The following is a 21,855-nucleotide window of genomic DNA, read 5'->3' as shown; positions in this document are numbered from 1 at the left end:
CTGCGCGGTGGGGAACCCCTTCCTCCCCTCACCATCAATCCCGTAGGCTCATCCCCCCACCACTCCAGTAAAGAGGAATCGGCAAGAGAGGTCCATCGACAAATATTCAACCATCTCCAGTCTCCAAGATGAGGGAGCCTGCAACCGCAGGGGCAAAGAGCCCTGGGAGCAGCTCAGCTGGCCAAGAAGGAGATGGCAGCCCCGTGGGCACAAAGCAGAGGGTACTGGGTGCCCCAGGGGCCACACGGCGCTGAGTTTGCCCTCCGCGCCTGGGCACTGCTGGACCCCACCGCCCACTTACCGAGGAGGCGCCCAGTCGTGCTGCGTGCAGTCGAGCAGCGTCCCCACGTACGTCTTGTTCCTCCAGGTGACGTTGACCACCAGCATACCTGTAAGGTGAGGGGAGAGGGTCAGATGGGGCCCGGTGTGACCCCACAGTGTCTCGCCCTTCCCTGGGCATTGGGGTAAAGGGGGATCTACCCCTCGAGACTGGCAGGAGGAAGAGCTCAGCTCTAGGGACAGAGGAAGGTGGACAAGGTGGTCTTGGGTTCTCAGGAGAGGCAAGACCCCAGGTTCTGGGCTGGAGAGGCACCAACATGGGACCTGGAGACCCCTGGCGCATCCCCCCTCTCTCAGTACGGCTCTAGCCGGTGTCCTCCCAACCTCTCCTCCTCGAGCCACCCAGCACTCTGCCCTGTTTTCAGGAGGATGCTAAAACCAGCGACCCCCAAAGGCTGTGGAGTTTTGCCCTTGAAGATCCACATTGGCTCCACATGCACTCGGGTAGGGTCGGGAAGGTGATTCTCCGGGGAGCGAGGGCTGGGAACCTCCCGGGGGAGATGCAGACAACCCCCAGCAAGGCTGTGGACCCCAGTGCGGAGCTGCAGACCCCCCAGCAGGGCTATGTCCCCCATGCGTGGCCATGAACCCCATGGCCCTCCGGAAAAGGCTGTTATTGCCACTAGATGGCAAGCTGAGCCCAGCATCCCCGCGCAGGCGACCACCCCCGGCAGGAAAACCCAGCCTTGGGGAAACAACCCTCGTCCCCCACTTCAGCTTGCTCCCGCATGCCCTGGGCCACCCATCAGCCCTGTATCTCTGGCTGGAGAACCATCCACGGGGCATCTCCTCCCATCACGGAGAAAAGGCACCGGACATTCAGAAAACTTGGTCCTTTCAGCTTTTTCACACCAATTCAAGAAGAGAAGCAGCTTGGCTCACACCCGTGCTGAGGACGTGGACCCCTCTTTTTGGACATGCTGGGGGCAGGGGGGGGTGTGTGTCTTTCACAGCATCGCTCAGCTTTGTGGATGTTTCCTCCCTCCCCTGGACCGCTATGATCACTGCAGAACAAATTTGACCGGGAGCGGAGTCCATTGCGCCAAGCACATTTATCCGAGCAAGGTAAAACTTGGGAAATGTGAAACTCGTTGGCAAGGGTTGATGAGCGCAGGGAGATATACAGCCGCGCAGCCTCGGGAGATGGATGGAGCCGAGGGAGCCCAGAGCAGCTGTGCCTGAAGCACATTTATAAATCTCAGCCCGTATCCCCCGTCGTGCCGTGCCAGCTGCAGGCTTCGGCAGGGATAATATACAGAGCCAAGGTCCCACACGTGGAAAAGAGAAATGAAATGCGGGTCTTCTCTTTCTCCTCCCGGAAAACGGTGGGTGCTTCAGTGGGAGAGCAGGTCGTGGGAAGTCATGGTGCCAGCGTGCAGCCAGCACCTACAGCCAGCTCATGCCGGTGACCGGGAGAGGCTGGGTCCTGCCTTCGGAGGAAGGTGCTGGGGACCTGCCTTAACACAGATGCGGCTGGAACACGATGCCAGAGATGACATAGGGTAGAAACGAGTGGTGAAACCAACTGTCAGGAGCCCGCAGCCCCACACAGGGAGAGAGGAGGATGCTGATGCTAGGTCTCCACCCTCCATGCCCCCTAACGTGGCTTTTTTTGGCAGGCAGGAGCCTGTCCCCCCTTTCCTTAAAACCCAGGGAAGCTGCTGTTGCACCCTGCACCCCAGCCCAAACCTACCATCCGCAAGATACCTCCGGGGAGCCACCGTGGGATGCTCCCAGGAGCCTGAGAAGGATCAAGCGCTGCTGAGGGACCAGCAGACCCAACCCAGACCCCATCCTGGGGACCAGCTCATCCCTGCCGGCCACGGGGCTCGGAGGAGCAGCCCCCTCTGCCCTCCCCACCACGCAGCCAGCACTGCTTCAATCTCTCTCTGAAGACCACGCGCTGCTGGAAGTTAATTGCACAACAAGCCACTGGAGGCTCTTGCGCATCCCCGGGCCAGCACGCGATATTAAAAAGGACGTGCTGGCATATTTTTTTTCCCCACCACCACGATCACGGGAGAGAGATGAAAGACGAAGGGACGAAGCGAGCCAGCGCGCAACTGTCCCTCCCTTCCTCGTTGGAGCGTCAACCCTCCAACACACACCAGCCTATATTTAACCCGCTGCAACCAATCACACCAAATCCCCTCCTAATCCTCCAGCAATAACCCAGGACAATTTAAACCCCAGGGATAGATCCTAAGCAGCTTTTTTCACCCGCCATGTCCCCCTCCCGCGGCGGGAGGATGGGCAGGGGCAAGGGCGGGCAGCGAGGAGGCAACGCACTCGTGTCCCCAAGGCTGGAGATGCTCATGCAGAAAGAGCCGGCAGCAACACAGAGGAGGAATCCCACTCGGATAACTGCAGCCCCACCTGGTTTCACAGGAAGGTGACACCTTGGATCCTCTTAAGCAACGGATACCACCCAAATCTGGGTGCAAACCGCTCGGCATCCCAGTCACCAAGTGTTCATGTCACCGCAGAGTCGCACCCCAGCAGGAAAAATTAACAGTGGGTTGACGGTGCCAGGTTGCCGTCTGGAAAGACGGCGGACGAGATTATCCATTTTTACAGGATTAAGAGATAAAGGGAGCTGGGGGATGCAAAAAACCACCGCCTGGTCCTTGTATGGTCCCTACATGGGTGCTCTTGAGTAGCTCGGTGGGTGTACCCAGCTGGTAGGGACAGGGGATGGACAAGGACAACGCTGCATGAAGTCCTCCGTCCTAACGCAGCCCTAAATTAGACCAGACTAAGCCTTTCTAACGGATAATCCCTGCTGGGGCACAGCTCTTCCGTTTTAAAATGTAGGTGGTGGTGGCTGCTTGAAGACTGAGGCCATAGGCACCAGGAATGATTGCAATGTGGGGGGACCTGGGGCACGTTTCCCCCCGCCTTTACAAAGGTGAAGCCCCCAAGCCCAACCAAGAACATCTCAAAACCCTGCTGAGAAACCACGGCCAGTTCATCATCTGGCTCAACGTCACCCAGGCACGATGTTACTGAGATGCCTCCAGCAAAGAGAGGTCCTCAAGCATGGTGGGGACCGTTATGGTACTTGGATGAGGGTCCCTAACCTTGTGGGGAACGAGGAGATGTTGCCTCTGCAATTGGAGAGGGCAGCCACTGGCAGATCTGCTAGTTTTCTGCTAATTTTGGGGTGCAGTGGACCTCTGCCAGGCAAAGGGACAACAGCTGGTGGCATTTCCCCACCCTGGAGAGGCAGTTTGCCTGCAGATCCGTGAACCAGCTCAGATCCAGGGTCAGTGTAGCCCCACATCCCATCTGCAACAATGAGCAGGAGCAGGGATCCATCCTGCACTGATCCTGCTCCAGGGCACCACCAAACCTTCAGCACCTGGAGACGTTCAAGGTCCTTCTTCCACGAATTCCTCCTACAGCTGGATCACCTTTGGGATGCCCTAGCTTTGAGCTACCCCTTTTTCCATGAATGTCTCCTCCAGCTGCATCATCTTTGGGATGCCCTGGCTTTAGGATGCCCCTTCTTCAATTCATTTCCTCTCCAGCTGCATCACCTTTCGGATGCTCCAGCTTTGCCATAAGCCCTGCTAGCATGCAGGAAGCCTGGTCTGACCTGGAGCACCCAGACTTTAGGACACAACACCCAAAGCTGGTGCATGGCCACCATGCCAGGAGAACAGAGGGGTGGCCCAGCACAAGGGCCACCTTGCCCAGCAAGGGGAGATCACTCGGCAATTGCCACCACGGGCAAAACAAGTTTTTGACTGGGGAAGTTAATCTAATTTATTGCCAATCAAATCAGAGTAGGATAATGAGAAATAAAATCCAAATCTTAAAACATGTCCCCCACCATCGCTCCCTTCTTCTTGGGCTAAACTTCACTCCCAAATTCTCTACCTCCTCCCTGCAAGTGGCACAGGGGGATGGGGAATGGGGGTTGCAGTCAGTTCGTCGCACCTTGTCTCTGCCGCTCCTTCCTCCTCCCTCTCTTCCCCTGCTTCAGCGTGGGGTCTCTCCCACAGTGGACAGTCCTCCACCAACTTCTCCAAAGTGGGTCCTTCCGACGGGCTGCAGTTCTTCACGAACTGCTCCAGTGTGGTCCTTTCCATGGGGTACAGACCTTCAGGAACGGACTGCCCCAGCCTGGGTCCCTTGTGAGGCCACAGGTCCTGCCAGAAGACGTGCTCCAGGTTGGGCTCCTCTCTCTCCATGGGCTGCAGCTCCTGCCAGGCTCTCCACAGGGTCACATCCACCTGCTCCAGCGAAGGGTCCTCCATGGGCTGCAGGTGGAAATCTGCTCCACTGTCAACCTCCATGGGCTCCAGGGGGACAGCCTGCCCCAATATGGTCTTCACCAGGGGCTGCAGGGGAATCCCCGCTCCGGTGCCTGGAGCGCCTCCTCCCCTCCTTCTTCACTGACCTTGGTGGCTACAGAGTTGTGTCTGCACATCTTCTCACTCCTGTCTAAAGCTGCTGTTGCCCAGCAGTTTTTCACCCCTTCATAATACGTTATTCACAGAGGTGCTGCCACTGTCACTGATGGGCCCAGCCTTGGCCAGCAGTGGGTCCCTCTTGGAGCCGGCTGGAGCTGGCTCTGTGGGACATGGCGGAACCTTCTGGCATCTCACACAGTCCACCCCTGCAGCCCCCTCCTACGAAAACCTCGCGACACAAAGCCAACACAGTCTCCTCGGCAGGGTCAGGAACAGGACAGGGGAGGGAGACAGGGTCTTTCCACTAAACCACGCAGGGATGGATGCTCAGATGGTGGATGAGTCACTGGCCATCTAATGCCCTGCTTTCCAAGGGACAGGAGGGCTACGAGAGGGGCTTGGATGCTGGAGCATGGAAGAAGCAGCAGGAAAACCTTCAGCTTGGGTCACTCCAGAAGACAAGGAGCAGTAAGGGTGTGTTTGTGGGTCCTGGTGACCAAAGTGCCCCATGGGAGGGCCATTTAGCTCACCAGGACCTGCTGAACACACACCACCCGCTGCCACGCTCCTGCCCAAACCCCGCAACAAGTGTCCACCTTTGGCAACAGCGACAATGTGATTACGAGTGAGGTCCCGACATCCTCCTGCAAGAGGACAGCTCGTCCCACTACAACCCACAGTGTCCAGCTCCTTCTCCATAGCCTGAGGCGTATCCAGAAGATACCTCCAGGACTTTGGGGACCTTCGTTCCTCTGAAGGCTTGGCAGAGCATAGCCACAGCACCAAGCCCCCAGGACCACCTGCGAGGAACCCAGACCTCCATCCTCATGTTCCCAGAGAAGGGAGGCAGAGGAATAGCAACCAATTGAGGTCCCAGGAAAGCGCGGCAGAGCAGCTTGCAGCTCAAGAGCCTCCTTGTAAACAAGCCTTTAATCCAGTGCTCGGCAGCTAAAGCAGGAGCCTCAGCTGGTGTTACCTGGGGCAGCTACAGATGTGCCTTGGGGAGACGGACGCGAGCAATAGTCCTGTCTGGAGCAGAATATTGCTCACCTGTTGATAAAACAGCCTCCGTACAAAGCTGACAGATGCTTCGAGCACGATAAGCGGCACATTAGCTCTCCTCCAGCTCCCCGCGCTGTCAAGCCAGCAGATATTAGACACGAAGCGGCAACGCCGGGGGAGCGCCGGGGAATGATGCATAATAAAGCTCTGCTGCTCTACGCCGACACGCCAGCAGCCACCGCGCTCGGGGGATCTGCAGCCTCCCCATCCGTCGGTGAAACAGGAGGAGGGTGCGAGGCATCAGCCCGAAACACCAGCAACGCTGGCGGCGCTGGAGACGAGATGCCCCGTCACCAAGCAGCACCGCATGATGCTCCCAGCCGGAGTGAGCTGCCGGATTGCTGATCTGAAGATGAGAGGGGTCACAGCCGCGCTGTCACGGCTTTAGGAGGCTTCGGAGGAGCACACCGAGCCTGCACGTTGGCTCAGCAACCTTGGAGGGGATGTACAACTGCTCATTACTGCCATTAAAGCAAATGAGAAATCCACATTCCTGCTGCTTGCCCTTGCTGCATCAGCCTTCGAGACTCACCTCCTGTTCCCAGGTTGGAGAATACGCAGCTCTGAAGACCGGAGCGTGCATGTAGGGGATGGCGTAGCCCCCTTTGAAGCCCCAAAGCCCATCTACAAGCAGAGCAATCCTGGCACATCCCCGCTCTAAACCATCCCCAGAGACAAAGAGCAACCAGAGTCGCAATCGAAGGTAACAGCGAGGCAGCACGGTCAACATGCAAAGCCATCAGATTTGGGGTCAGGCTTCCTCATGGTTACGGTATAAGTAAGACTCTCCAGTCTCTGCCCTCACTGTCCAAGCTTTCTCCATCCTCTCCCAGTCTATTGCATCTCTCTCCTGCTGTGAGCAAGGACACATCCACAGTGGTATGTGCAGACCCCAAGGACGTGCATGCTCCATCGTACCCTCATGAGATGTTTGCAAATGCACAATCCAAACACCCAGAGCGTGCGAAGCTCAGCCGTGAGTGACCTGCCACCGCCATTCCAGCACGGAGCTGGAGGGAGGGATGCAGAGAGTTTGCTGTGGTGTTGCGGTCCTTGCTCGGAGGGTTTGCATGTCAGACACTGCCTTGTTTTGCTTGCGACGGCACCAGCGTGGTGCTGGAACGCAGTCTGCTCGCTGCAAGCGGAGGCGAGGAGGTGATGTGCTCCGAGCCAGGTGACACCAGCTCCGCAGAGGGGGATGGAGCAGACCTGGCAGCTAACGAGGCAGCAAACGGAGCGATGTTTTCCAGTATAATTAGATCAGTAATAGTTCCTGCAGATCGAAATCACACCTAACAGAATTAAGGGAACTGCCGAGACAGCTGCTCCCACCAAAGGCGTTTCAATAAAACACATTCCCTGCACAAGCCGGGCTCGGCAAAGGGACCAAGGTGTCACCAGGGTGGCTACGGGAGAGCACATGCGACTGGTGCCTGCCACCAGGAAGACCAGACCTGAGCCTGACACCAAGCTGGAGCAGTGGTGGAGCAGGCAGATCATGAGCCCAGCACCAGATGTTTGGTGCTGGAAGCCCGCTGGGATGCCTTTTGTAGTGATCACAGTCTCACGGCAGGTCTTCTAGCTGGGGGAGAGGACAAAGCCAGTGTTTGAGGCAAGACGGATGTCATGGGGCTCCTTGGAGCGTCACGCTCCCATCTCAGATGGGTCAGCTCCAGCTTGTCCTTCTGAGGCCACTCCAGTGTTGCCGGGCTTTGGCTTTAGGAGCCTTCCTCCCTGATTTTGCAGCCCCATGGCCAACCCAAAAGCCAATCTCTACAAAAAGGGAGCTCTGGTTGAAGAACCATGTTGCCTTCCTCTACCCAGTCACAAGGGGAGGGAAGTTCTGCAACTGCCCCAGCCCAAAGATGTTTTTGCTGGCACATGCAGAGCAACACAGATCCCCTCGTCTCAGGGGCACGCGCCATTAACGCGCAGCTGGGAGAAGAGCAGCTTGCAAAAAGGTCCACGTCAGAGCAATTACCGTATGAGTCTAAGGGGCACGTCTGACACAAATCCAATTTTCAAGGAGGCATCGCGCCACCGAGAAGAGATGCCTGTCTCCTGAGATGCTCGGTGGGAACCGCTCCTGAGGCTGCCTGGTGGCAGGGGCCTCGCCGAGGCCCAGAAGTGCCCACAGCATCCCCTCAGGAAGCCACGACACAGGTGGGACTAACCACAGTTCTGCACCTCCCCGTGCCAATGGCCCCAGGGGATTCAAGGATGTCATCCCTGGGGAGAAAGCGGCTGCTGCAGTTGAGCCAACAAGCTCCTCTCCACCATCGTAGAGGGTGCCTGATGCAGGCCAAGAGCTGCTTCTGCTGCCCTGGGGTCCTTCTGAGCGGTCTGGCGAGGCTGCAGCATCACAAGGAGCAGGGAGAGAGGTGGATCCCTCTTGGTGAAGGTGCTGCGATCCCTCTGGAGATCTTGGGGATGGTCTCCAGCCACACGGGCGTGCTCACTCATGCTGAAAGCCTCTCACTTGGATTTGTAGACATGCCCTTGGTGTAGTTTTCTCCCCTGTATCCTTCAGGCGAGGGGAGATGCTCACTGCATCCCTATACATTTCACAAGCTCCAGCTTTGGACAGACAGGACCAGTATCTCCACCATTACGGAAGGCAGGAGAGAGATGCCAGGCAGGAAATAGGGACGATTCCACCCTGACTTTTCACTCAAGGGCGAGAGATGCCGCTACCACAGGAGCCAACACGCAGCACATCAGAAGCAACCAAAGGCAACGGCAGGATTTGTGTTCTGCAGGGCTGGCCGTAAAAGTCATTGCTCCCAACGGAGACAACCAAGCAGCAGCCAGCAGAGAAGGATCTTTACACAAGTTCGTCGAATTAGTGCAGACTAAAAATAGCCAGGCTGTGGGAAATCGCAGGGTGCCTCTGAGGAACGCTCCGAAACGGTGGCTGCGGAAGCGAGGGGTAATGCGGACAGACAGGCAGACGGGCTGCAGAGCTCCACAGTGGGGTGAGGAGCAGGAGAAAAGGGAGGAGAACCAGGAACCGCTCCCACGTCACTGCCTCTCAACCAGCACTGGGGAGATGGGGATGTTTTTGCGCTCTTTGCCTCGAGGATGCTTGTCCCTCCTGGCATGGCCACTTGGGCTCTTCTGCCCACCATGAGCCTCTTCTCCTGATTTCCACCCAAACCCCTACAGGGTCCAAGCTCTCATCAGCTTCACTGCTACCCATGAGGGTCTCCAGCAGTCCTGGAATTTGGAATTTCCAGCAAACTCTGCAGCTCCGGGGTTTCTGGGTTGCGGGAAGTCACACCAGAACGGCATGCTGGTGTGGACGGGGAGGTGGTGGGGGCCTTAGCGTGCAGCCCCAAAGGTGGGAGGGTGCTGATGCTCCTCTGCACCGCTGCGTGTCCCAACACTTAGCCCAGCCAGGTCTCAGCTCCCCTAGCTGAAGGTATTACACCTTGCAAACCAATCAGGCTCTTTGCAGACACTGAATGAGCAGGGACAGTGCACAGGTAACTCAGCAGACGACCTTGTCCATGTTTTCTCCGAGAAGATCCCCCTGTCAGAGCCCCCAGCCCTGGGGTGCGCAGAGCAGGGCCCCTGAACGCTCCTGCTTTGTGTTTCCTTGTCCCCCACCAGCAAGCCTGGCTCAAAGAGGCTCCCTGGGTCCAACTTTACAATGTGTGGCTTCCTCCTGCTTTGGAGCAGCAGAAAACCCACACTTAGAGCTCCCACCTGCCTCCATCCAGATCAGTGTGATGGTAAAGAGAGGGCAGAGGAGCGCGAGATAGCTGCAGGTCCCCATCCCAAGCAATCACGTCCCAGTCTCCTCCAGCACAGTCCATGCACTCCTCTCTTTCCAAATCACTCATGTCATGATGCTTTTCCCAGCAGGAACAATTTTGGTGCTCACCAGCTCCACATCAGGGGTCATCGCAGCACTTGGTCCTGTGCCAACCGCAGTTTCAAAACCAGTTTCCCAGCAGGGAGAGAGGAAAGGCAAACTGGGCACATTCCAGTCTTCCCAAAGCACGGGGTAAGAAAAGCCCCCCCCCCGGTAGTAGCTCATGGGAACGTGGGTTTCAGTTCAGCTTCTGTCGCAGATAACAAAGGCAGTCGCAGTGAGGAGCAGCCAGGGAATTAAGGCCAACAGCTTCGTTACCCGCATGTGATGACGATGGAAGATCAGGAGCAGACATCCAAGAGGAGCTCTTGGTTATGCAGCCGAGGTGAACCATCAGTTGGCCACCACCACCACTGCTCTTTCTCACCTTTGAGCTCCTAGGCTCTGTTTCTGCTTCCAGACCTCAGCTGAAGCCAGACACAAATACGAGGTGCTCAGCCCGAGCCTTCCGAAGCAGAAACTTCCAGCATCCCAACAAGGCTGGAATGAAGGCCAGGTTCCAGCGCTCGCCGTGGTCCACTGAGCCACCTATTCATCCCCACGTTACTTGGCAGAGCCCCAACAGCGACAAAAACCCATCAAAGGACTTGGGAAAGCAAACCAAGCTGCACGCACATGAGACGAGCTCCAGCGGAAAAAAAAAAGGTTCAATTGGCTTGGCAAGAGAGATGAGAGCCTGATCTCCCGCTGAGTCGATTTTGAAAGCTCCGCTGGGGTTTTTTAATCCAGCAGGAGATTTCTGCCGCCTCCCAGGGTTTGAGCGCTTTTGTGACAGACCTGCAGGTTGCCAAGCAGAAACGAAGTCAACTCCGTCAAGTTCCCGTGCAGGCTGGCACGGCCTTTCCTCTGGCACCTCCAGAACAAGTTAGCTCTTGCAGAAAGGCAGAGAAATGGCAGCTTCGATTTTCACCCGCTGTCTGGGCAAGGGGATAACGCAACACGTTGGGGCTGACGCAAGTTTTGGCCCGTTATTCCCTTTGCTGGACAGATTAAGGGCTCCTCTGTGTCCTGACCACCCAGATGGTGGGGGAAAAGCCCAGGATGTGCCAACAAGCAACACAGCAGGGACACAGGAAGGAAGGGATTGCCATAACTCCAAAATGATATTGTAGGAGACCAAAAAGTTCTCCAGTGACACTTACCGTCCTCAGTCTCTTGCCAGACGATGCCTTCCAGGTTCACGCTGGTCCCGGGCTCGCAGGGGCCCAGGCACTCGGGCTCGGTGGCCAGGGCCACGTCACAGGTGTTCACTCCCACCGAGCGGGTGCGTACCATGATCTGCTCGCAAGGCGACGAGATGTCGTTGTTGACGACAGGGACGAGGAGGTGCAAGGGCAAGACTGCAGGTGTAGAGACTGGAGACTCCATCTGTGGGGAAGGAGAAACATGCCGGTCACCGTCGGGAATACAGGAAAGGAGAGCAAGTATCAACAGGCATCTACATTCCTGGAGAACCTCAAGCCCAGGGCTGGCATCTTCTCAACGTGCCAGCAGGCGGTTCAAGTCCCACACTCTGTCAGAGGACAAGGATCTCATAGGTCTTTCCCACCCCGGCGTGCCCATACCCATGTAACCCTGAAGAGCCGGCACTTTGTAGTCATGTAGATCACACCCAAAAGTCCCCCCGCAGGAGATAGCTGCTCTCCTGCTGGAAGAGTCTGTGCCAAGTTTCTTCCCCGACAACTTTTGCCACCGTAATCATCCCTGGTCAGGATGCCTTTTGGCTATTGCTCAGATGTTAACGCACTTAATGACTTTGGACCTGAAGAAGAAAAAAAAATTATAGGCTTCTGCTCAACCAGCCAGACAGGACAAACAAGTAGCGGTCTCCCTCCAACATCCTCCTCCTCCCAAATCTACCCTGTGACCACCTGAAGATGGAGGCGTTCAGATCACATCCCTCTTCTCTGCACAAGTATCCGCTTCAGAGCCTGACCCGGCTGACGGCTGAGCCAACCGAGCGCCAGCCATCGTGCTCTCCTTGCACATGGAAACCACATCCCACAGCCAGAGTCAGGCCTGGAAAGCCAACACGCCAAGAAAAAACACGGCCAAGTCATCCTGTTGCTGACAAGCCAAGGTCCTGGGCCACTCTGCCATGCCAGCAGATTATAGCAGCGTTAGGAGAAGGATGGCTGATGGGCCGATTTTGCTGCTGGTCAAGGGAGGGGTAGGGTGGAAGCCTTCCTGTCCTTCAGGGTTATCAGCCAAGCCAGCCACAGTCAGTCATCCCCTCGCCTTGGCTCACGAGCACTTGCAGCAGGTTTGGGGCTACCTGCTCATCCTCTGCTCAGACCTCCTCTCTTTATGGTTTGTGATCTTGGTAAGATACTGAGCAACCTCAAAACAGAAGCAGACTGAGGAAACCAATCAAATCATCAGTGAGCGCTGACCTGGGTTTCGGTTTCAAACAGGGGAAAATCCCTCTAGAGCATCCAGCACTACACAGAGAGATGCCCTCCTACGCCTTTGTTGAGGAGATGATGATAACCCCAGAGAGGCCAAACTTGCTGGTCACCAAGCCAGGACACGGACACCAGCCCACAACCATGTCCAACCTTGCTGCTGGCTCTCCTCGGCCAATATTGCTGACAGCCACCAAACAGTCAGACTCCCACTCTGAACTGACAGCCTGCTCCTGACCAGCCACCAAAATTATCTGCTCACTCTTGCTCATGCGCCTCCATCCTTTAAGCAAGATAGATGACCCAGCAGAAGCTTGCACGTCCAGCGTCGCCTGCCCCACGCAGTACGGTGCCCACAACTGCAGCGAGCGGTTGGAGCATCCCATCTCCCCGAGCAACTCGTGACCCCACAAAGCCTCTCCACGTCCTCAGTGACACAAACACCATTTGTTAGTGGAGAAGGTGCAAGAGGAAATCTCCAGACAGAGGAGCAAATGATATCCACCCAGCAGCTTCTGCCTGCTCCCGTGGGGGTGGCTGCCAGTGGGGGACAAAAACGTGACCCCTGTGGAGAACTCAGAGATCTTCTGGCTCTGACAGAGCAGGTGGATTTGCTCTTCCAGCAGAACACAAAGCACTTTCTGCCCACATGCCTGTCTCCTTCTCCTCATCCTCCTGCATCCACCCTGCCTCCAGATGGCTCATCAGAGCGCATCCACTCCACTGAGTGTTAAAGATGCCTGGGAGGTGGCTGGTCCAGCAGTGGCTGGACTGCAAGGTCCCCTCCACCAGCAGCACAGCTCTTGTTCCATGGCTCTTTCCCCCACAGACCACCTCTGACCTTCCACCAGCTGGAAGAGTTCCCCATCCCCATGCCTCCAAGGCTGCCCCACGGCCGGTGCTCCACCTGCATCCCATGGGATTTGAGAAGGCGGACTTTTTGGTGTAAAACAAAAACCTTGTGAGCCTGCCGGAGAGGAGGGCTGCACCCCCGCAGACAAATCGCCCCCCAAAATCCAGCAAGCCCATCCTGCGCATCTCGGCGGATCCGAAAGATGTTCAAAGGAAGCACGAGGCTCCTTTGGAGGGGAAAAGAAGAAAATCACTCATGGATGCCAGGTTTTGCAAGCCAAAAGCAAGTCCCCGCGTAATGAACAGCCAGAGAGGCACCAGGCAGGGCTGCCTGACCGTGGTGGGCAGAAGCAAGAGCCCGGGGCGGGTGATGGGGAGTGGGGGCCACGTGTGCACATCCAGGACCCGCGGGTTTTGGAACCGTTCAGCTTCCTTCCACTTTGCGACAGAAACCACAGCGCAGCACAGGAGCGTTTAATTACAGTTCCAGCTCTGCTAATTATCGCCCGGTCACATTCGTAATCTGCATTATGCCACGGTGCATAATAAGCAGCTCGTTGAGATCTCTCTAATAAGCGAGGCGGCTTGATGGGATTTCATATTTCACCCTGCACTGGAACAAACAGAGCCTCGTTCAGCAGCTGTGGGGAGACCAGGCGGTTCTCCTGCTCCCTCGCCCAAAGCTCAAGAGCAAAATACAAAGGCCCAGGGTGGCTCCCCGAAGGCGCAGGCAGGAAAGGAGTCGCCTTGCTGGGACTCATCTGAAAAAAGCCGAAAGCCGTGCCGGAAGAAGAGGCAGATGGGTCAATCCCTGAATTCAGCTCCCCCCAAACCTGTGTCTTATCTCCCGGCGCCACGGCTTTTCATCCTCCTGCTTTATGGAGCAAGGTCAGGAGATCCACCCACTGGTGGCCGCAGGAGGGCTGGGGGGAGCCAGGGCGGCCACTCTCACCCTCCCTGCGCCAGGCAGAGGGGCAGGGGTGATGCTGGCATCGGGGGCGATGCTGGCATGGGGGCCGTTGGGCAGCACTCATGCCCTTCCACATCTCCTGCAGCTAGCAAGGATGGAGCTGGAGGAGAGCCCCAGCTCCCCAAAGCCAGCCCTGCACCCTCCTGGCGTCCAGCTCCAACGCGTGCCACCCCCCAAGCAAATCACTTCACGCTTCTGGCCCCTAAATCCCCTTTGTAGAAGGAAAATTTATTTCTCTTTCTTTGCCGACTAGGCTCTAAGATTAAATGCCGGCGAGTGCAAACGCAGCCATGACCCTCTCACTGCCGGAGGGAGCTCAAATGTTTCCAGCAGCCCCTCGGCAGGAGCTGGACAGGGTGAAGCTTCCTCGTACCGGCGCTGGCCGTCCGTGCCCGCCTGCCACTGCCTCCCCTAATGAAAGCCCTTTGTGTTCCTCGCGGAGGCTTTCCCATCACGAGGAACGTGCTTTCACCACCGCCGAGGACAGAAGTGGAACGGAGCCAAGCCCAGGCGGCAGCCAGCACAAGCGCTGCTCGATGGGGAAAAAGCAAATCCGCTGAGTCCAGGACGATGCCAACAGCACCACGCGATGCTGGTCCCAGGGAAAGGGCTCCGGGTGGGTAATTAAAACCTACTCCTCGTCACAGCCCTCACTTGAAGGTAGGATGGGGTCCCACGTGAAAGGAAGCGTGGTGGTGGGTGCCAGCATGAGGAGATGCACACAAAGCAGCTCCTGCCATCTTAGAGCTGTGCCAGCGCGCCTTCGTTAACATCAGTCACCGTTAAAGGGACTTCACAGCAGCAATTAGCTAACAGGAGGAAGAGAAGAGGGCACGGCAAAAATAAAAACACCGTAGTAATTTCAATGCCAACCCCTAAACCACCCAGACCACCCACTCATATTTTTGGTTTGCTCCCAATAATCAAAGTCAACCAGGCAAGAAAAGTGCATTTTTGAGCAATAAAAGCCAACAGGGACGCCAAAAACCCGTAGAGGAGCAACCAGCAGAGACTTATCTGTGGTGCATCCCGAAGGACAGAGCGGGTGTGAACCACCAGATGGTGTAGGGCACCCACAGAACTGCACCCCCTCTGTCAGTGAGGACCTCGCAGTGGTCAGCGTGAGGCCACTGATGCACCCGAGACGGTGCTAGGCTTCCAGCCTATCCCCACGTTAACAAGCTATGCAAATGGTGGCCCATTTTTCTCATCTAGAAGGGTCCTTCAACTCCTGCAAATGCAGAGAGACAACAAAAGCCAAGGGGGAGCCTCATTACTGGTCACAAACTCTTAGCTGCCCTGTGCCAGGAGATAAAACATGGACCAGAACTACCCCATCACAGGAGTATTGCTCGAGGCTGCAGCCAACGCTTCCCACGTCATTGCATGGCTCATCCCAACATTTGGGAGCTCTGATGTTGTCACTCTTGTCCTGCTCGGTCACCACATCCCCAACAGCTTTGCTTTTTCAGAGTAGGGCCTGGGAACATGAGCTTCCAACTCCTGGAAGAGAGATATCCAAGGAGCAGATCCATCCAGTTCCTGAGCGTCTTTGGTGCACAGCTCCAAACCTCAAAACCACAGCACCCGAGGTGCCTCTGCCCCACCGCCGGTGACCTCGGCAAGGATTTCAAACAGGAACTGAAGTCTTCTCCAATCTGACCCCCAAAGCCGGGTACGAAGAGCCTGAAGACAAATCCCTTCGTGGCACCGGTGCCCACCACGCCTACGATTCACTCTGGAACCTACTTGCAAGCATTGCTCAATAAGCTGCAACAGACTTGCCCAGAGCTCCCGGTCACATCCCCCAGCGACAGCATCCCCACACACTGGAGGCACACAACCCCAGGCAGCACGGAGGAGGTTCCAGAAGACCCCCTCCCCAAACAGCACGGGTGGCAATGAACCCTGTCTCTCTTGCTGGCTGGATCTGTCTGGGCCCCAGCAAGAAAGAAGCCAACAAGAGCCCCTCGTCCAAGGAAATAACGGTGGCACAAGCATCAGCTCCAAGGATGGGACACTGATCCTGACACTGTTGCCCATTTCTCTTCCCTCTTGCTAGCTGGAGGGTGAGGTTGCTGACATCGACATGTAAAAAGAGAAATCTGTTTTAGAAGAAAGTTTCCTTTCCCTGGAAAAACGCCAGCTTAAATAAACAAAGCCAGTTCTACAGACCACGGGAACACGCTCAGAAGGACACTGGGTTTCTTAGTCGGCAAATCCAAGCCCACAGGACATCAGGGCAGCTGGTCCAAGGAAAAAGGAAGATGGACATTTCCGAGAGCCCCCTCTAGCATGAAGCAGTAAATGCCGCGACTAGGAAGGACAAATGGTTCCAGGTGCCGCAGAATGGAGCGGGCTCAGCACCGCACTCCCCAAATTCACTCTGCAGAGAGGAGAAGCGAGTGTGGGACCCTGTGGCCAGTGCCACCACGAGAAGAGCCTGGCAATTTGGAGGGGAGCTAAGGATTTTTAAGGAGCAGCGGTCCCAATTTCCCCTCCTCGGAGGATGCAGCTCGTCCTTGGGAACGGGCAGGTAAAGCCAGCCCCAGGCTCCACGGCAGGCTGGGAGGGAGACGGCAAGCGGGCGCCCAGATGGTCTGGACCAGCTCTGCCACCCGGGACTCCCACCATAGCCCTGAAACCAAACCAGGAGAGGCCAATTCCCCACCACACTCCTTGGCAGGTTGTCCTCGGTGCTCCTCACCATCTGCTCTCATCCCTCCGGACACCTGCCTGAGACTCACGGCCTCTCCCAGCCACGAGGCCGCGGATGGCACGGTGTGACAGGAAGGCTCTGTCTACGAAAGGCTGCCTGCACATCCTCTCCTGGCCATGCCAAGCACCCACATCCCAGCTCTGAGGTCCAGCTGTCCCCTACCCGCCTCCATCCATGCAAACCCCTTCCCTGGCCAGCAAGTCCCCGCAGAACAGTGGGAGATGGTGACCAAAAGGCCGGCACAACGCACCGCGTTGGCTGGGGTCGGCGGGCGCTTTTCAAACCCCGACTCACCTTCAGCCAGGCATTTTGGGGAGGACCTGACTGAACCAAAGGCTCGTCGAGGACTTCTGCACGATGCTCGCGGCCCCACCGCCAGCACCGCTGAAAACAGACCCGGTCATGGTTAATGGGTATATCGGGGTGCGACAGCCCATCCGGTAACGCGGGAGGTACAACCTCCCGCTGTGCCAGCTATGAGGGACTGACCCAAATACCCAGGTGATCCAGACAGTCGTACGCGTATCAACCCTGACCACACTGCTGGAGAAATGCAGATATTACCCAGCATGACCTCCGACAAGCTGCCTTCTCTCACAGGCAGAGAGGGGAAGAAAATCCCTGCTTGAACACAACCAGCCTTATCTCAGTGTTTGCAGCGTTTCGAGATCAAGGGGAGGCAGACGCTGCAGAGGCACAGTCTTGCATATTACTGAGTCTTCAATAAAGCCAGGAATAGTATCCAAGACAGACGTGCTGGCACCAAGTCACCTGCTCCAACCACTTACAACACTATCCGATCTGCTTTAGGAAGGGGGTGAAAAAAAAAAAAAAAAAAAAAAGGTGTCTCCGGTAGAAGAGAGGTAGGGAAGAGCAGCAATGAGAGGGGACAGTTGATGTGAGTGAGACACGTGAAAGAAGAAATCCAAGCTGGAAGCTGGGACCTCAGCACATCAGTCCCACCATCTTGGTTGACCTACCACCAACAACTGGTATCCCGTGGAGTGGCTGCACCAGGCTCACCTCCTTTATTGAATCAAAACACAAAATGGCTCGGTTGGCGGTGAAAAGGGGAAAGACCCCATGTAGGAAAGCACTAGAGATGTGTCTGGCGCAAGGGAGGGCAGAGACTGTGAGAAACACAGAAACCAACCACAAATGGCTGCAGGCACCCTTCTCATTGACCAACACAGCCTTTGGCCCCTTCTTCAGCACTGCTGCTGCTGTGTGGAGGCCGCTCTTGGTCACCAGAGTCATCCTCACCTCCCGCAGTGCTGCCGGAGCAGGAAAGCTTTGATGACAGCAAGCAGCTTCCCACTGGGAAGCCACATCTCACATTAAGCTCCTCCATCCTGTGCCCACCTTCCTGTCAGCATGGCCAACATCGCTGATGCGTGGTTGGCTTTTTACATTGACGCTCTGCCTCCAGCATCCCCTGCACCGCCAACACCAGCCACTCATCCTTTGAGTCAGGATGCTAAGTGGAAGAACCACCATGGGGAAAAGTCTTGGTTTTATTTATTTTCTTTCTTTCAAACCCAACAAAACAACCAGGTAACTCTACCCAAGCAGAAAAAGGATCCTTCCCCACCATGGGAGACACAGCAGGCCCCTTTCCTGAGAACCTTCTCAACCACTGGTGCAGCCCAGCTCTTCAGTGCCTCCCTTCAGAGATGTACGTGTCATCTTCTTTTTGCTTCCCGGGCTGGAGGCCATCATCTGTTCCGTGGGAACTGGCTCCCCTGCAAGGTCCCAGCCCTGCGCTCAACCTTCTTGCAGAAGACACCTATTCAAGTCCCTGAAACCTCCCCACCTCAAGATCTCCACCTACACCAGGCTCCTCCAGCTCTGTTCCCCAGCCACTCTCAAACAACCACCCCCACATTCATTTACTGGTCTATTCACACTAAGAGATGTTCTTGTAGGAAGAGCAGAAGCAAGAGGACCAAAGCCATGATGACAGCAAGGCTGACGCATTTTCTGCCTTTGGCCCCCATGAAATTCATGCCCAAATGCGAGCAGCACTCAAATGACCACTGTTAATACCAGCACTCTTTGACCAGCACATTAGAGCAGGCAAAGGAACAACATAAAAGGTTTCACAAGTGCCTCGGTCCATCAATCTCCCAGAAGGAGGATATAAATCCGGCAGGACTTTCACGAACCACTTGCTGCAGTGTGATGCAGCTCCAGCCGCTGTTAAAAGCCTGCTGATAACCACCAGCTACATAAAACCCGGCCAAAGGATATGGAGGTCGCAAACAGCCAAGCTAGAGACAACCCTAAAACCCAAATCTGCAAAGCAGGCAAGGGAAATCACATGAAAAAGAAGCCTCTTCATGGCAAGATGCTTTAACCCTGCCAACTCCCTGGCCGGCAACAAGACCTACGGGGTCTGTCTCATGCTCCAGAGCACCCTGTCCGGGATCCTGAGCACCAGGGCCACAGGTTCATCCAAGAACGACCCACCACCCAAGCAGCTCTAGGGATAAAGAACATATTACAGAGCTTGGCATCTCCATTTAGGCCAAGAGGCCAGCCAGTAAGTGGGGGTGATCCTGTAACGGCCAGGAGACTCTCAAGAAAGCAGTTAATCTTTTTTAAGGAGAAGGATATTATGCTTGAACTGAAGTTCCTACTGCAAGCATCGCCATGCCAGATATACAGCAGCACAAGCCCTAGATAGCAGGTTCCCACCGAAGATAGAGGCCCCCATGCAGATACCCCAGGCCAGGTCCTTCTTGGAGGAGACCCAACTCCTCCATCACCTTCAAAGAGGTCAGAAAAACATGGTAGTCCCGATTTGCTGCACCCTGTAAGAGACTGAAAACAGGCCCTCTGGTGACAACGAGAAGCCAAAAGTTACCAAGAAACCTTGACCAAGATTCGCAACCAAGGACCACAAGCCAAGGCAGACACTTCGTAAGTCAGGGCTGAGCGCGAGAAGCTGGCACAGCAGCTCAGGTTAGGAAATGGCCCAGCTCCATCTGCCTGGTTCAACCTTTTCTTCATTTTTTTCACCCAATTTTTCTCCACTTCGGTCTTGCAAGTCTAAACATCGAACGCCTGGACACCACAGCTGCTGGGCCCCCAGCAATTCGCACCAGGGCACCATGCAAGCACACACACCGGTGTACAAACTTGGAGCATTAATAATTAAATGGTTTGATTAATTAGCCATGCCCATCCAGGCATAGTGTCTCACACAAAGTTCTTATCTTTGGAAAGCTGCAGTATATACACAAGTCAACCAGAGGAGACACAGCCCAGGATTTACTAACAATTTCGGTATAAAACTGAACTCCAGTAAATTTAGAGGGGAGAAAACGGATACAAGACTTGAGGCAAACGTGAGCTGGGCTCCAACCTGCCTCACCTCGGACGGGCTTCTCAGCTTGCGGGGCGCACAGTCTAGGGACCACCTTTCTCCCCATCGATCCCAGTAGCCAGAGCAACTGCACTGCTACCACCTGTTCCCAGGTGAGAGGGGACAAAGCCCAGCCCACAAGCCACCACGACCACACCGCCGTTGCTGCCAAGCCAAAGGACCTATAACAGACAATGCAACTGTGTGCACAGATGCAGTTTTATCCCACCACTAAGAAACCAACTTTTACATCTGGTAAAGCACACGAGATGATGTGAAAAGAGGCCCCTGTGTTTTCAGAGAAGAGCCTAGAAAGAACAGATGGGGTTTGGGGTGAAGGATGGGGGTGATTTGCAGGTGTTTTCATCAACCTAGCTGTAGATGTGGCATGGGGACGGCTGTACCTTCCACAACAGCCAGAACTACAGCATTGGCTTGCATCTCCCGACATCCAAGGGATGCAAAAGGATCCAAAAGCAAGTGTCAGCCACACTTGGGAGTCACCACGCAAGAGAAGCAGTGGGAATATGGAGTTATAGACATTCATAAGTCAGTTCAGCATTACCCCAAGGTGGTCCTTCTGATCATCTAGAAGGGGATCATCTCCAAGATGCCACCTTAGCATCATTGAATGATTTGGGTTGGAAGGGACCTTCAAATACCGTCTAGTCTAACCCACCTGTCATAGTCAAGGACACCTTCCACTAGATCAGGTTGCTCAAAGCCCCATCCAACCTGACCTTGAACACTTCCAATTGTGGGGCATCCACAACTGCTCTGGGCCACCTCTTCCAGGGTCTCACCCCCATCATTGTAAAAATGTTGTTACGTCCAACCTAAATCTACCCTCTTGGTCTTTATTCATGCAACATGGCCTAGGGCATTCCTCTAAGCACAGAGATAGCACAGAGGCACGAAGCGGTGTCACCAAGCTGGCTCAGCTATGCTTGTCCTACCTTCCATAGCCACCGGGAAACTAATGCAGTGAGGCCAGCCCACAAGAGAGACCTGGTGGCAAAGCCAGGAGCAGCAATGAGTACGTCACTCAGCCATGCCTACACCAAACCGTTCTTGCCTCTTTCAACCCCAATTCGGTTGGGACACAGTATCGGAGAAGGGGGAATTTAATAGTTTTGCCCTGATGGCTCTTCTCAGGAGAGCAGCGATTTTGCTCAGCTCTGGACATGTCATGACCAAAAAGGACATTGACAAATTGGAGGAAGTTCAGAGAAGAGGAACAAAAATAACAAGGAGGATGAAGGGACTGGTTTGAAAGAGATTAGAAGAGCCAAATATGGATAACTTGGTTCAGCTACAGCTAGGTGGGGACACAGTCATAATCTATAAACACATCGGGGATGAAAACAACGAAAGGAGAGAGAGGAATTACACAGGGTGACGCAGAGGGTGACAGCAAGGAGGAATGGGACAAATCAAGGATGGGAACATTTAAGACGTTGGCCACAGCTTCCTAAGCACACCAGTATTTTCCAAGTGGGAAAATCCTTCATCTTTCCCCCTCTCTCCTCCTTTCCCCCACCCCACAATCCCTCCATCAGTAACACAGGGCACCCACATCGTTCCCCAAGGCACCCCCTCAGCACCCAAGTGCTGCTGACACCCCAGCTCCCGAGACACGGCAGCAGTCGTTGTCCTTCCAGAGAACGCCAACATCCAGCAGTTTCCGACTTGCCCAAGTTCAGACAATGCACTAGTGAATCTCAGGCTAGCCAAATTTTGACAGGGTTATCTTCTCTTGAGGTTCTTCCACGTTGCAACCGCAATATCGAGCATTGCTGTGATGAGAGCGCAGCAGTCCACCTCTATGGCTGGACCAGGAGGTCCC

At 55.5% G+C, this 21,855-nt stretch overlaps 1 protein-coding gene across 2 annotated transcripts in view; it reads right to left on the bottom strand.

The window, feature by feature from the left end:
* ZNF609 (zinc finger protein 609) overlaps positions 1-21,855 on the bottom strand; it is a 72,901-nt gene that overhangs the window by 6,878 nt on the left and 44,168 nt on the right. For both annotated transcript variants that reach the window (XM_063346211.1, XM_063346212.1), the window contains exons 3-4: positions 10,839-11,064; positions 302-389 (exon numbers count right to left, since the gene is read on the bottom strand). In XM_063346211.1, coding sequence (XP_063202281.1) covers positions 302-389; positions 10,839-11,064 — 314 coding nt within the window. The remainder of the gene's footprint in view (positions 1-301; positions 390-10,838; positions 11,065-21,855) is intronic.

Source organism: Chroicocephalus ridibundus, chromosome 9 (assembly GCF_963924245.1).
Source record: "Chroicocephalus ridibundus chromosome 9, bChrRid1.1, whole genome shotgun sequence".
Taxonomy (NCBI): Eukaryota; Metazoa; Chordata; class Aves; order Charadriiformes; family Laridae; genus Chroicocephalus; species Chroicocephalus ridibundus.
Note: the sequence above shows the minus strand (reverse complement) of the source record. Positions and strands in the feature narration are given on the sequence as shown.